At 40.9% G+C, this 15,862-nt stretch overlaps 1 protein-coding gene across 5 annotated transcripts in view; it reads left to right on the forward strand.

Moving 5' to 3' along the window:
- The window catches only part of alphaCOP (coatomer subunit alpha), a 216,604-nt gene that overhangs the window by 185,745 nt on the left and 14,997 nt on the right, over positions 1-15,862 (forward strand). For all 5 annotated transcript variants that reach the window (XM_070095900.1, XM_070095901.1, XM_070095902.1 and 2 more), the window contains exons 15-17: positions 83-325; positions 5,774-5,905; positions 6,209-6,353. In XM_070095900.1, the coding sequence (XP_069952001.1) occupies positions 83-325; positions 5,774-5,905; positions 6,209-6,353 (520 nt within the window). The remainder of the gene's footprint in view (positions 1-82; positions 326-5,773; positions 5,906-6,208; positions 6,354-15,862) is intronic.

Genomic DNA, 15,862 nt, shown 5'->3' on the forward strand with positions numbered 1-15,862 from the left:
GGATTCTAAAGTACTATTTGTGTTATTGTTCCTGTTGAATTTGTGGCCTCATGACAGGTTTTACAGTAATTGTATTTTGCAGGTTGTTGAATACTGCTACCAGCAAACAAAGAACTATGATAAACTCTCATTCCTTTACCTTATTACTGGAAATTTGGCCAAACTACGGCGTATGATGAAGATTAATGAAATCCGCAAAGATTACGAAGGATGGTACACCAATGCTCTTTATCTGGGAGATGTGCCAGAGCGAATTAGAGTTTTGAAGGCATGTGGCAAGGCATCCTTGGCACTATTAAAGGCTGCCACTCATGGCTACACCCAGGTTAGTCATCAGATTTGTTTTCTTATAATTGAATGTAACTTTAAAATGTTTAAACTTCATTTTAGGTAGTAGGTTGGTAGACGGCAACCGCCCAGGGAGGTACTACCGTCCTGCTAAGTGAGTGTAAAACGATAGCCTGTAATTGTTTTACATGATGGTAGGATTGCTGGTGTCCTTTTTTCTGTCTCATTAACATGCAAGATTTCAGGTATGTCTTGCTACTTCTACTTACACTTAGGTCACACTACACATACATGTACAAGCATATATATACACACCCCTCTGGGTTTTCTTCTATTTTCTTTCTACTTCTTATTCTTGTTTATTTCCTCTTATTTCCATGGGGAAGTGGAACAGAATTCTTCCTCCGTAAGCCATGCGTGTTGTAAGAGGTGACTAAAATGCCGGGAGCAAGGGGCTAGTAACCTCTTCTCCTATATATATTACTAAATGTAAAAGGAGAAACTTTTGTTTTTCCTTTTGGGCCACCCCGCCTTGGTGGGATACGGCCGGTGTGTTGAAAGAAAGAAAAAAAGTTTAAACTTCATTTCAATAAATAAAAATAAATTACCTTGCTGTTACAATTGCAGTTCCAAATTATGCAGTGTATTTCTCTAACTATTAAAGTCATGATATCATTATGGTACCAGTACACTTATATGGATGTGAAGCATGGGTTGTAAGTTCTGCAGCAAGGAGGAGGCTGGAATCAGTGGAGATGCCGAGTCTAAGGGCAATGTGTGGTGTAAATATTATGCAGAGAATTCATAGTGTGGCAATTAGGAGGAGGTGTGAAGTTACTAAAAGTATTATTCAGAGCACTAAGGAGGGGTTGTGGAGGTACTTTGGTCATTTAGAGAGGATGAAGCAAAATAGGATGACTTGGAGGGTGTATAAATCTGTAGTGGAGGGAGAAGGGGTAGGGGTCGTCCTAGGAAATGATGGAGGGAGGGGGTAAAAGAGGTGTTGTCTGCAAGGGGCTTGGGCATACAGCAGGCATGTGTGAACATGTTAGATAGGAGTGAATGCAGACAAATGGTTTTTGAGACATGACGAGCTGTTGGAGTGTGAGCAGGGTAACATTTTGTGAAGTGATTCAGGGAAACAAGTTAGCTGGACTCGAGTCCTGGAGGTGGGAAGTACAATGCCTGCACTTTGAAGGAGGGGTTTGGGATATTTGCTGTTTGGAGTGACATCTGAACTGTTGTATCTGAGTGCCTCTGCAAAGACAGTGATTGTGTAATGGGAGATGGCCGATGTGTTACAAAAAGAAAATCATTATGGTCACTAAAAAATCTTCTTGAAGCCTCCCACACTATGCTACTATGATTTGAGAACTGTGAGGCGAAATCTCAGTCCTGTAGATGCTACTGCCTGCTGGCCATATTTAAACGTCCAAATACAGTGGACCCCCGCATAACGATTTTAATCCGTGCAAGAGGGGTAACTGTTATGCGAAATAATCGGTATGTGAATGAATTTTCCCCATAAGAAATAATGGAAATAAAATTAATCCGTGCAAGACACCCAAAAGTATGAAAAAAAAATTTTTACCACATGAAATATACATTTTCCTACACACAAAGAGAAGGATACATGCACAATAGTAGAGTAGTACATGCACAGTATATATTGTGCATGTACTAGTCTACTAAATGAAGAATAAATGACACTTACCTTTATTGAAGATGCAGCAATGACTGATGAGACACTGTGTCCTGGGAGTGCCTTTTCCTCCTGAGTACTGTAGGTCCTGTTTGGCATTTTCTTCCAGAACAGGCCTTATCACACTGTGTATGCCACTACGATTCTTAAATCTCTCAAACCAACCTTTGCTGGCTTTAAATTCACCAATATGAGCACTAGTTCCAGGCATTTTTCCCTGTTCACCTGGGTGTTAGTCGACTTGTGTGGGTTGCATCCTGGGAGACAAGATTAAGGACCCCAATGGAAATAAGTTAGACAGTCTTCGATGACACTGACTTTTTTGGGTTATCCTGGGTGGCAAATCCTCTGGGGTTAATTGTTTCTTGGTATTCTCAATAAGCCACACCAACAACAGTGCTACAGCAGCAGCAGCAGCTGACGGTGGTACAGCAGCAACAGACGATGCTACAGCAGCAGCAGACGATGCTACAGCAGCAGCAGCAGCTGACGGTGGTACAGCAGCAGCAGATGATGCTACAGCAGCAGCAGACGATGCTACAGCAGCAGCAGACGATGCTACAGCAGCAGCAGATGATGCTACAGCAGCAGCAGCAGCAGACGATGCTACAGCAGCAGCAGACGATGCTACAGCAGCAGCAGACGATGCTACAGCAGCAGCAGCAGCTGACGGTGGTACAGCAGCAACAGACGATGTTACAGCAGCAGCAGACGATGCTACAGCAGCAGCAGACGATGCTACAGCAGCAGCAGCAGCAGCTGACAGTGCAGCAGCAGCAGCAGCTGTACCACCAATAGTAGCGATGGTTGATTGGGGTTTATTATACAACCTGGCCAGCTCGGAGACATGCACTCCACTTTCATACTTATCAATGATCTTTTTCTTCATCTCTATTGTAATTCTCACCCTTATTGCTGTAGGGTTGGCACTAGAAGCTTTCTTGGGGCCCATGGTCACTTATTTTCCAGAAAAAGCACCGAAAACACTGTAATAATACGAAATATTCCGATTGTGTGCTTGGATGTTACCGCGGAGGCTGGCTGGTAAACAATGCCACCGGCGGAACATGTGAGCGTGGCTCAGGCCGCATGTTGGACGCGTCTCGGACGAAAATCGGTGAGCGGGTTTTTAAGCGGTATGTGAGGCAAAATTTTTGCGATTAAAGCAAGCGGTATGCGGATTAATCGCTATGTGATGCCATCGTTATGCGGGGGTCCACTGTATTTGTTTTACACGTCTCCCACCGAGGCAGGGTGACCCAAAAGAGAAAAACACTTTCACCATCATTTACACACAATCACTGTCTCTGCAGAGGTGTGCAGATATGACAGTTCAGATGTCATTCCAAACAGCAAATGCATTGGAACCTCAGTACTCGAACAGCTCCTTATTTGAACAAAGCTCAGCACTCTACCAAACAAACACAATCTGCCAGAATTTCACTGTAAACTATTTCGTGTTTCTTCGCATTTTTTTTTTTTTATATTGTATAAATAAGTCACCATGGAGCCTACGAAGATTAATGATAACAGTCAACCAAAAAGAAAATTGGTTGGGAAGAATTTTTGTTATTCGAATGGATCGGCACTCGAACAGCCTTCTGGAATGAATTAAGTTCGAGTACTGAGGTTCCATCAGATCCCCAATCCCTCCTTTAAAGTGCAGGCATTGTACTTCCCACCTCCAGGACTCTAGTCCCACTAACCGGTTTCCCTGAATCACTTAACAAAATATTGCCGCCGTGCTCACACTCCAATAGCTCGTCAAGTCCCAAACCCATTTGTCTCCATTCACTCCTATCTAACATGCTTACAGATGCCTGCTGTATGTCCAAGCCCCTTGCACACACAACCTCTTTTGAGGTCATTTTTTTTTTTAACTTGCTAGCTGCCACTGCCCTTCCCACCTCCAAGACTCGTGTCTGGCTGACTGGTTTGCCTGAATCTCTTCATAAAGGTTACCCTGCTCACTCTCTGATATCACATTAACCCTTTGACTGTCGCAACCCCCAATCCTTAGGTGTCTCCTGGTGTCACAAAATTTAAAAAAAACAAAAAAAAAATTTCTTACGAAATGATAGAGAATCTTTTCCCGATTGTAATGACACCAAACAAAACGAAATTTGATGGAAAACTGACGGAATTATGCTCTCTGGAAGTTAACGACCTCAGCGCTGTTTACAAATCGGCGATTTCGCCCACTTTGAGCCCTATTTTCGGCTAATTCCATTGTTACAGTTGCCCAAACTCATAGCTATTTCTTTAGAACTCCATTTTTTCTATCGATTGAGTACAAGAAACTGCCCATTTACCGATTTCAACTACCTAATAATGTGGTCAGAAATTTGCAATTTGGCCTATTTCACGAAAACTAAAAAATATGACAATTTCAAAATAAGGTCCAGAATGAACAATGCAAACATTCCTGGCTCTAAAATAACATTTTCTTTGCTCATCAGTCATGTCTCCAGGCCCCTCTGATATTACTCTTGCTTTCTATTTTGAATTTTTATTCAAACAAAAAATAGAAGACTTACTATTATGCAGACTACTGCAATACTGTAATAATTGTATAAATAACATCAACCCATTCATGACTGCATATTAGAATGGCTAGTTGGACATTTATTGGACAATGGCATCATTTGTTTACTTTTGAACATTGGCAAAAATCAAACATTTCCCCTACTTTGATGGCAGAAATCAAACATTTCCCCTACTTTGAGCTCCATTTCTAGGTTCTTTTTATAGTAAAATCAATCAAAATCACCTCTATTTCTATAATATGTTTTCCATTCTATCAAATGAGACCAAGAAAATGAGAATACAACCATAAATACTATACGAAAATAGACCACAAAGTCGGCATTTTAATTAAAAAAAACTGAGTTTTTTTTTCTCATTATGCACTGCGTGCTCCAGGATTTTTTTTATATGGTGCACACTGACCACACAGACCCATTCTCTCACATGTGGGCCTACCAGCTTTCTCCTGCTTGATTTGAAGCCGCTAGAATTTGAGTATATATACGTCAAACACGGTACCGCGACAGTCAAAGGGTTAATACTTACATTAACAAGAAAAGACAAAACCAGAAAGCAGATTTGATCATTTTTTAATATATTCCTATGTTTAATTTTCAATTTAGGGGGTTGTGCACCAAGCCAAGAGATTCTTGGCAACAAGAAAAGAAATAAAAATTTAATTTATTCACAGATTGCCCATCATTAAAAATGTTGGTCAACTAAATCCTGCAAAAGACTGTAATACCCTCAGGAATTTGGGAAGCCAGCTGTATATGCTTCAGACATGATAATGAGTAAAAGGAAGATACTTGGTTACTTCTGACTTAGTGTTATTAATTATCAAAGGATTATGAGGGAAAAATAGCCAACCAATTTTGTAGACATTTTCTTGCAGTAAATGGTGCAGTATCAATCAAATGGAAATGAGTTTCTGTAATAAAGATAACCTAATACTGTTGATATACTTGTACCTGTGACTAGTTTTGAATGGGGAAGATATAATTAGCTAGCAATAATTGTGTGGTACTTAGTTTAAACTAAGAAAGTGCTGTTTAAAGTTTCAAAAGTGGCTTTATTTTATTGTGTATGGGAAGTATAATAGACAGTTGGCAGAGATAAAATAAAATTCTTGTGGTTGGCACTTTTTGTTTAATATGCTAAACAAGGTGAATAGTAAATTGATAATATAATAAGGAATAAGCATGTTATATTGCTAAATAGAATGAAACTTTTGACATTTTTTTTTCTTGGTGTCAGGAAGCAGAATCCCTTGCATCCCATGTGGAGGGTGGCACCATTCCTGAACCTCTCCCCAATGCTCAGTTGCTGCAACCACCTGTCCCTGTCCAACCCATGGACACTGCTTGGCCACTCCTCACTGTTGCCAAAGTAAGTCATAGTAGAAACTGGTTTTTATTTCAGATACCCGTACAGTATTTCATATATTGAGACTACATGTGTCCTTATATTCTGAGTGAATAAATAATGGTATACACTAAATGTATAGACAGGTGTAACATTGCCTTTAATAAATTTAAGTAAATCTACATGGTCTACATAAAATTCACATATCATTTATTGCCATATATTTTTGTTTGTATAAATAAAAAATTAATATGGATTCACAGTAAACAGGTATATGAATCAGTGTTTCAGTAAAAGACTGGCTAATAGTGTTTTTCTTGTAAACAGGGATTCTTTGACACTGCCGTGGCCAGTGGAAAAAGTAGTGGGGTATCTGTGGCAGCAATGGCCGTTGATATTTCTGGTGATATTGCCGGAGATGGATGGGGCGATGATGATGAGAATGTGGAAGATGGTGATACTGCTTTGGAGGGTGAGATTACAGTACACTGCCAAACTTTTAATGGAATGCTTGTGTTGATTTTAACATGTATTATCTTGTAATGGCCTCCCTGACTTTGTGCAAAGGATGTGATCTATGAGGAGGTTGAGCAAAACAAATTCTCACACACAAAATTCAAGTTTGCATTAATGGGCAGATGATCACTAAGCCTATAGGGGTCATACAGCACCTTGCAGAATGGGAGGCACTTTGGTTTGATCTAAGGCACATTTCATATATGATTTCAAGAGTAGGTATGAAAGAGCCCAGGAGACCATAAACTAGTACATGTTTGCAATTTTCTAAAGTGGTTTTCTTTTTCATTTTTTTTTCTTTCTTTCCCTCCCTCCCTCCCCCCCCCCCCCTTCTTTCATCCTACCTCTCTCTTTCTTTCCTCCTATCTCTTTTTTCCATCCTCTCCCTCTCTTTCCTTCCCTCTCCTATCTTTTTTTTTTTTTTTTGCACAGGGTTTGACAAGGTTGGGTTAAGGATCCCTAGCTTTATTGACAAGCTATTTACAGGTTAAGGATTCCTAACTTTATTGGCAAGCTAAGAGCTGTTACCTACATCAGCTCATTTGAAAGCATGTTTATTGTTATGAGACATACAAGCAGGGAACAGGATGAAGTTGGAGCCATCTGTGGGCCAGCATTTTCATTTGATCAACTGACTTTATCTCGTTGACATCATTATGCTGTACGAATGTGTTCCATACTCGAGTCGTCCTGGGTATATATGATCTCAGATGGAGTGATGTTCTGGAGAAGGGTACAGCCAGAGTGAAGTTGCTACTTTCTGCCCGTCTTGTGGCATAAAAGCTTGTTTCTCGCTGTCCTCGAAGTGGGTCCAAGTGTGGTACTTTGACAATATTGGCCTTGTACATAACAGTAAGGCCACCCACATCCCTCCTGTGTTGAAGGCTTTACTGAAATGACAGATCTATCCAGGATGGGTTCAGGCGAGAGATGAGATGTCTTGCTCTGTTCTCTACTCTGTCAAGCAGTCGCAGATGAGAGGGGGCAGGCAAACCAAGAAAGTGGAGCATACTCAAGGTGTGAGCGTACTTGTGCCTCGTACAGAATCTTGCAACCCCTACTGTCAAGCAGATGCGAAATATGGCGAAGTGCTGTAAGCTTCCTGGCTGCCTTGTTTGCAAGATTTACAACATGGTTCTTCATGGTTAGTTTGGAGTCAAATTTCACCCCAAGGATATCAACTTCTTCTCCAGGTGCCAACACCCTCCCATTCATCCTTACTACTGCACCAGCATTACCATCATGGTGCCTAGAGACCATCATCATTTGCATTTTCTCAGGTGCAAATGTTACTTGCCATCTATTTCCCCAAGCTGATATAGCTCTTAGCTGGTGATTGATGTAGCTTAGTGCAGCTGGCATTTCTTCTCTTGGATAAGTGAATGTCAGTGTACAGTCATCTGCATATGCATGGGATTCTGGGATGAGATGAAGAAGGTCGTTGAAATAGAAATTCCATAACAATGGTCCCAGCACGCTTCCTTATGGAACACTTGCCCCAATAGGATGTCTTGCTGATTCTGTTCCATTGAGAACTACACTTAGAGATCTACCATGAAGGTAATCACTGAGGAGACATAGCGTAGAGCCTGCAATTCCCAGTGCTTGAAGTTTTGCTAAGAGGCCCTGGTGGCCACACCCGGTCGAAAGCACCAGCAATGTCCAGTGCTACCACACAGCTGACTTTGGATTCATCCAGTGACTGGTGCCACTTAGTGGAGAGGTTTAACAGCAGATCAACAGCAGAGTAACCTTTCCTGAAGCCATATTGACGATCACAAAGTAGTGAGTGGTAGTCAAAAAACTGTCATTTGTCTTGAGATTATTGTCTCGAGGATCTTACCAGTGATTGACAGGAGTGACACTGGTCTGTAGTTCCTGACCAGTTGCTCTCTTTCCTTCCCTCTCCCCCTCTCTTTCCTTCCCTATCCCCCTCTCTTTCCTTTCCTCTCCCTCTCTCTTTCCTTATCTCTTCCCCTCCCTCTCTCTTTCCTTATCTCTTCCCCTCCCTCTCTCCCCACTCCTTTTCTCTCCCCACTCCTTTTCTCTCCCCACTCCTTTTCTCTCCCCACTCCTTTTCTCTCCCCACTCCTTTTCTCTCCCCACTCCTCTCTCTCTCCACTCCTCTCTCTCTCTCTCCACTCCGCTCTCTCTCTCCACTCCTCTCTCTCCACTCCTCTCTCTCCACTCTTCTCTCTCCACTCTTCTCTCTCTCTCTCTCTCTCTCTCTCTCTCTCTCTCCACTCCTCTCTCTCCACTTTCTCTCTCTCCACTCCTCTCTCTCCACTCCTCTCTCTCCACTCCTCTCTCTCCACTCCTCTCTCTCCACTCCTCTCTCTCCACTCCTCTCACTCCACTCTCTCCACCCCTCTCTACTCCTCTCTGTCCACTTCTCTCTCTCTCTCCACTTCTCTCTCTCTCTCCACTCCTCTCTCTCTCTCCACTCCTCTCTCTCCACTCCACTCTCTCCACTCTCTCTCATGTATATACATATAAGTACACATGTCAAAATTGTATTCTACAAACAGTCCTCTACTTCTTTCAACAAACCAGTCATATTCCACTGAAGCAGGGTGGCCCAAAAAGAAAGAAAAATTTTCTCTTTTTAACTTTTGTAATGTATACAGGAGAGGGGGTTACTAGCCCCGTGCTCCCGGCATTTTAGTTGTCTCTTACAACACACATGACTTACGGAGGAAGAATTCTGTTCCACTTCCCCATGGAGACAGTCCTGTGCATGATTAATTTTTCAAAGCACACATTTGTCTCTTAATTTATTCAGAGATTGGGGGGGGGGGTTCAGTGCAGGTTTGGACATCCAGCATTCTTGTGTGAGCGTGTTACACAAGTGTGACTGAAAGCAAGTGGTTTCATTTTACAGCGTTCCGCTAATACGGTCATTTCAAATTAAACCTAAACTCGCTATACAGCTCCCCCACCTGACTTTCTAATACGGTCACTGTGCCCCACCCAGTTTGTTTACATTCTCTGTGAGATCTGTAAGCACTAAGTCTCTCCATTATGTCTGGAAGCTCCAAAATTTCAAGTGCAAAAGGAGAGCAGATGATAGAGTGGGAGAGGCACTGTCAAGAAATTTTTATGAAAATAAGAAAAAAATTTTGGAGTGAGTTAAACAAGTTAAGAAAGCCTAGGGAAAATATGGATTTGTCAGTTAAAAACAGAGTAGGGGAGTTAGTAGATGGGGAGATGGAGGTATTGGGTAGATGGCGAGAATATTTTGAGGAACTTTTAAATGTTAAGGAAGAAACAGAGGCAGTAATTTCATGCATTGGTCAGGGAGGTATACCATCCTTTAGGAGTGAAGAAGAGCAGAATGTAAGTGTGGGGGAGGTACGTGAGGCATTACGTAAAATGAAAGGGGGTAAAGCAGCTGGAACTGATGGGATCATGAGAGAAATGTTAAAAGCAGGGGGGGATATAGTGTTGGAGTGGTTGGTACTTCTGCTTAATAAATGTATGAAAGAGGGGAAGGTACCTAGGGATTGGCGGAGAGCATGTATAGTCCCTTTATATAAAGGGAAAGGGGACAAAAGAGACTGTAAAAATTATAGAGGAATAAGCTTACTGAGTATACCAGGAAAAGTGTACGGTAGGGTTATAATTGAAAGAATTAGAGGTAAGACAGAATGTAGGATTGCGGATGAGCAAGGAGGTTTCAGAGTGGGTAGGGGATGTGTAGATCAAGTGTTTACATTGAAGCATATATGTGAACAGTATTTAGATAAAGGTAGGGAAGTTTTTATTGCATTTATGGATTTAGAAAAGGCATATGATAGAGTGGATAGAGGAGCAATGTGGCAGATGTTGCAAGTATATGGAATAGGTGGTAAGTTATTAAATGCTGTAAAGAGTTTTTATGAGGATAGTGAGGCTCAGGTTAGGGTGTGTAGAAGAGAGGGAGACTACTTCCCGGTAAAAGTAGGTCTTAGACAGGGATGTGTAATGTCACCATGGTTGTTTAATATATTTATAGATGGGGTTGTAAAGGAAGTAAATGCTAGGGTGTTTGGGAGAGGGGTGGGATTAAATTTTGGGGAATCAAATTCAAAATGGGAATTGACACAGTTACTTTTTGCTGATGATACTGTGCTTATGGGAGATTCTAAAGAAAAATTGCAAAGGTTAGTGGATGAGTTTGGGAATGTGTGTAAAGGTAGAAAGTTGAAAGTGAACATAGAAAAGAGTAAGGTGATGAGGGTGTCAAATGATTTAGATAAAGAAAAATTGGATATCAAATTGGGGAGGAGGAGTATGGAAGAAGTGAATGTTTTCAGATACTTTGGAGTTGACGTGTCGGCGGATGGATTTATGAAGGATGAGGTTAATCATAGAATTGATGAGGGAAAAAAGGCGAGTGGTGCGTTGAGGTATATGTGGAGTCAAAAAACGTTATCTATGGAGGCAAAGAAGGGAATGTATGAAAGTATAGTAGTACCAACACTCTTATATGGGTGTGAAGCTTGGGTGGTAAATGCAGCAGCGAGGAGACGGTTGGAGGCAGTGGAGATGTCCTGTTTAAGGGCAATGTGTGGTGTAAATATTATGCAGAAAATTCGGAGTGTGGAAATTAGGAGAAGGTGTGGAGTTAATAAAAGTATTAGTCAGAGGGCAGAAGAGGGGTTGTTGAGGTGGTTTGGTCATTTAGAGAGAATGGATCAAAGTAGAATGACATGGAAAGCATATAAATCTATAGGGGAAGGAAGGCGGGGTAGGGGTCGTCCTCGAAAGGGTTGGAGAGAGGGGGTAAAGGAGGTTTTGTGGGCAAGGGGCTTGGATTTCCAGCAAGCGTGCGTGAGCGTGTTAGATAGGAGTGAATGGAGACGAATGGTACTTGGGACCTGACGATCTGTTGGAGTGTGAGCAGAGTAATATTTAGTGAAGGGATTCAGGGAAACCGGTTATTTTCATATAGTCGGACTTGAGTCCTGGAAATGGGAAGTACAATGCCTGCACTTTAAAGGAGGGGTTTGGGATATTGGCAGTTTGGAGGGATATGTTGTGTATCTTTATATGTGTATGCTTCTAGACTGTTGTATTCTGAGCACCTCTGCAAAAACAGTGATAATGTGCGAGTGTGGTGAAAGTGTTGAATGATGATGAAAGTATTTTCTTTTTGGCGATTTTCTTTCTTTTTTGGGTCACCCTGCCTCGGTGGGAGACGACCGACTTGTTGAAAAAAAAATATATATATATATACATATATATATATATATATTATATATATACATATATATATATATATATATATATATATTATATATATATATATATTATATATATATATATATATATATATATATACATATATATATATATATATATATATATATATATATATATATATATATATATATATATATATATATATATATATATATATATATATATATATATACACACACACACACACACACACACACACACACACACACACAGTGGACCCCCGCAAAGCGACTTTAATCCGTGCAAGAGGGCTCATTGTTATGCGAAATGATCTGTATGCGAATGAAATAATGGAAATCAAATTAATCCGTGCAAGACACCCAAAATTATGAAAAAAAAATTTTTACCACATGAAGTATACATTTTCCTACACACAAAGAGAAGGATACATGCACAATAATAGAGTAGTACATGCACAATATATATTGTGCATGTACTACTCTACTAAATGAAGAATAAATGACACTTACCTTTATTGAAGATGTAGCAATGACTGATGAGACACTGTGTCCTGGGAGTACCTTTTCCTCCTGAGTACTGTAGGTCCTGTTTGGCATTTTCTTCCAGAACAGGCCTTATCACACTGTGTATGCCACTACGATTCTTAAATCTCTCAAACCAACCTTTGCTGGCTTTAAATTCACCAATATGAGCACTAGTTCCAGGCATTTTTCCCTGTTCACCTGGGTGTTAGTCGACTGGTGTGGGTTGCATCCTGGGAGACAAGATTAAGGACCCCAATGGAAATAAGTTAGACAGTCTTCGATGACACTGACTTTTTTGGGTTATCCTGGGTGGCAAATCCTCTGGGGTTAATTGTTTCTTGGTATTCTCAATAAGCCACACCAACAACGGTGCTACAGCAGCAGCAGCTGACAGTGCTACAGCAGCAGCAGCAGCAGCTGACAGTGCTACAGCAGCAGCAGCTGACAGTGCTACAGCAGCAGCTGACAGTGCTACAGCAGCAGCAGACGATGCTACAGCAGCAGCAGACAGTACTACAGCAGCAGCTGACGGTGGTGCAGCAGCAGCTGACAGTGCTACAGCAGCAGCAGACGATGCTACAGCAGCAGCAGACGGTACTACAGCAGCAGCAGACGGTACTACAGCAGCAGCAGCAGCAGCTGATGGTGGTACAACAGCAGCAGCAGCTGACGGTGCTACAGCAGCAGCTGACAGTGCAGCAGCAGCAGCAGCAGCAGCTGACGGTGGTACAGCAGCAGCAGCAGCAGCAGCAGCAGCAGCTGTACCACCAATAGTAGCGATGGTTGATTGGGGTTTATTATACAACCTGGCCAGCTCGGAGACACGCACTCCACTTTCATACTTATCAATGATCTTTTTCTTCATCTCTATAGTAATTCTCACCCTTATTGCTGTAGGGTTGGCACTAGAAGCTTTCTTGGGGCCCATGGTCACTTACTTTGCAGATAAAATCACCAAAAACACTGTAATAATACGAAATGTTCTGATTGTATGCTTGGATGTTACCGCGGAGGCTGGCTGGTAAACAATGCCACCGGCGGCACATGTGAGGCTGGCTAAGGGCGCACATTGGACGCATCTCGGAAGAACAGCGGTGAGCGGGTTTTTGAGCGGTATGCGAGGCAAAATTTTTGCGATAAAAGCGAGCGGTATGCGGATTAAACGTTATGTGATGCCGACGGTATGCGGGGGTCCACTGTATATATATTATATATATATATATATATATATATATATATATATTTTTTTTTTTTTTTCAACAAGTCGGCCGTCTCCCACCGAGGCAGGGTGACCCAAAAAAGAAAGAAAATCCCCAAAAAGAAAATACTTTCATCATCATTCAACACTTTCACCACACTCGCACATTATCACTGTTTTTGCAGAGGTGCTCAGAATACAACAGTCTAGAAGCATACACATATAAAGATACACAACATATCCCTCCAAACTGCCAATATCCCAAACCCCTCCTTTAAAGTGCAGGCATTGTACTTCCCATTTCCAGGACTCAAGTCCGACTATATGAAAATAACCGGTTTCCCTGAATCACTTCACTAAATATTACCCTGCTCACACTCCAACAGATCGTCAGGTCCCAAGTACCGTTCGTCTCCATTCACTCCTATCTATATATATATATATATATATATATATATATATATATATATATATATATATATATATATATATATATATATATATATATATATATATATATATATACATATACAGTGGACCCCCGCATAACGATCACCTCCCAATGCGACCAATTATGTAAGTGTATTTATGTAAGTGCGTTTGTACGTGTATGTTTGGGGGTCTGAAATTGACTAATCTACTTCGCAATATTCCTTATGGGAAAAAATTCGGTCAGTACTGGCACCTGAACATACTTCTGGAATGAAAAAATATCGTTAACCGGGGGTCCACTGTATATATATAATAATATATATATTATAATATATATATAATAATATATATATCTATATATATATATATATATTTTTTTTTTTTTTTTTTTTCAACAAGGCAGTCTCCCACCGAGGCAGGGTGACCCAAAAAGAAAGAAAAAGCCCCAAAAAGAAAATACTTTCATCATCATTCAACACTTTCACCTCAATCACACATAATCACTGTTTTTGCAGAGGTGCTCAGAACACAACAATTTAGAAGCGCATATGTATAAAGATACACAACATATCCATCCAAACTGCTAATATCCCAAAACCCCTCCTTTAGAGTGTAGGCATTGTACTTCCCATTTCCAGGACTCAAGTCCGGCTATATAAAAATAACCGGTTTCCCTGAATCACTTCACTAAATATTACCCTGCTCACACTCCAACAGATCGTCAGGTCCTAAATACCATTCGTCTCCGTTCACTCCTATCGAACACGATCATGCACGCCTGCTGGAAGTCCAAACCCCTCACCCACAAAACCTTCCTTACCCCTTCCTTCCAACCTTTTCGAGGACGACCCCTACCCCGCCTTCCTTCTACAGATTTAAATGCTCTCCATGTCATTCTACTTTGATCCATTCTCTCTAAATGACCAAACCACCTCAACAACCCCTCTTCAGCCCTCTGACTAATACTTTTATTAACTCCACACCTTCTCCTAATTTCCACACTCTAAATTTTCTGCATAATATTTACAACACACATTGCCCTTAGAGAGGACATCTCCACTGCCTCCAACCGCCTCCTCGCTGCTGCATTCACAACCCAAGCTTCACACCCATATAAGAGTGTTGGTACTACTATACTTTCATACATTCCCTTCTTTGCCTCCAAAGATAACGTTTTTTGACTCCACATATACCTCAACGCACAACTCACCTTTTTTCCTTCATCAGTTCTATGATTAACCTCATCCTTCATAAATCCATCCGCCAACACGTCAACTCCCAAGTATCTGAATACATTCACTTCTTCCATACTCCTCCTCCCCAATTTGATATCCAATTTTTCTTTATCTAAATCATTTGATACCCTCATCACCTTACTCTTTTCTATGTTCACTTTCAACTTTCTACCTTTACACACACTCCCAAACTCATCCACTTACCTTTGCAATTTTTCTTTAGAATCTCCCATAAGCACAGTATCATCAGCAAAAAGTAACTGTTAATTCCCATTTTGTATTTGATTCCCCATAATTTAATCCCACCCCTCTCCCAAACACCCTAGCATTTACTTATTTTACAACCCCATCTATAAATATATTAAACAACCATGGTGACATTACACATCCCTGTCTAAGACCTACTTTTACCGGGAAGTAGTCTCCCTCTCTTCTACACACCCTAACCTGAGCCTCACTATCCTCATAAAAACTCTTTATAGCATTTAGTAACTTGCCACCTATTCCATATACTTGCAACATCTGCCACATTGCTCCCCTATCCACTCTGTCATATGCCTTTTCTAAATCAATAAATGCAATAAAAACTTCCCTACTTTTATCTAAATACTGTTCACATATATGCTTCAATGTAAACACTTGATCTACACATCCCCTACCCACTCTGAAACCTCCTTGCTCATCCGCAATCCTACATTCTGTCTTACCGCTAATTCTTTCAATAATAACCCTACCGTACACTTTTCCTGGTATACTCAATAAACTTATTCCTCTATAATTTTTACAATCTCTTTTGTCCCCCTTCCCTATATATAAAGGGACTGGTATAAACCTTGGTAATAAATACCGACAAGTTGGTTTAGAAAGACAC

Source organism: Cherax quadricarinatus, chromosome 51 (assembly GCF_038502225.1).
Source record: "Cherax quadricarinatus isolate ZL_2023a chromosome 51, ASM3850222v1, whole genome shotgun sequence".
In the NCBI taxonomy this organism is placed as follows: domain Eukaryota; kingdom Metazoa; phylum Arthropoda; class Malacostraca; order Decapoda; family Parastacidae; genus Cherax; species Cherax quadricarinatus.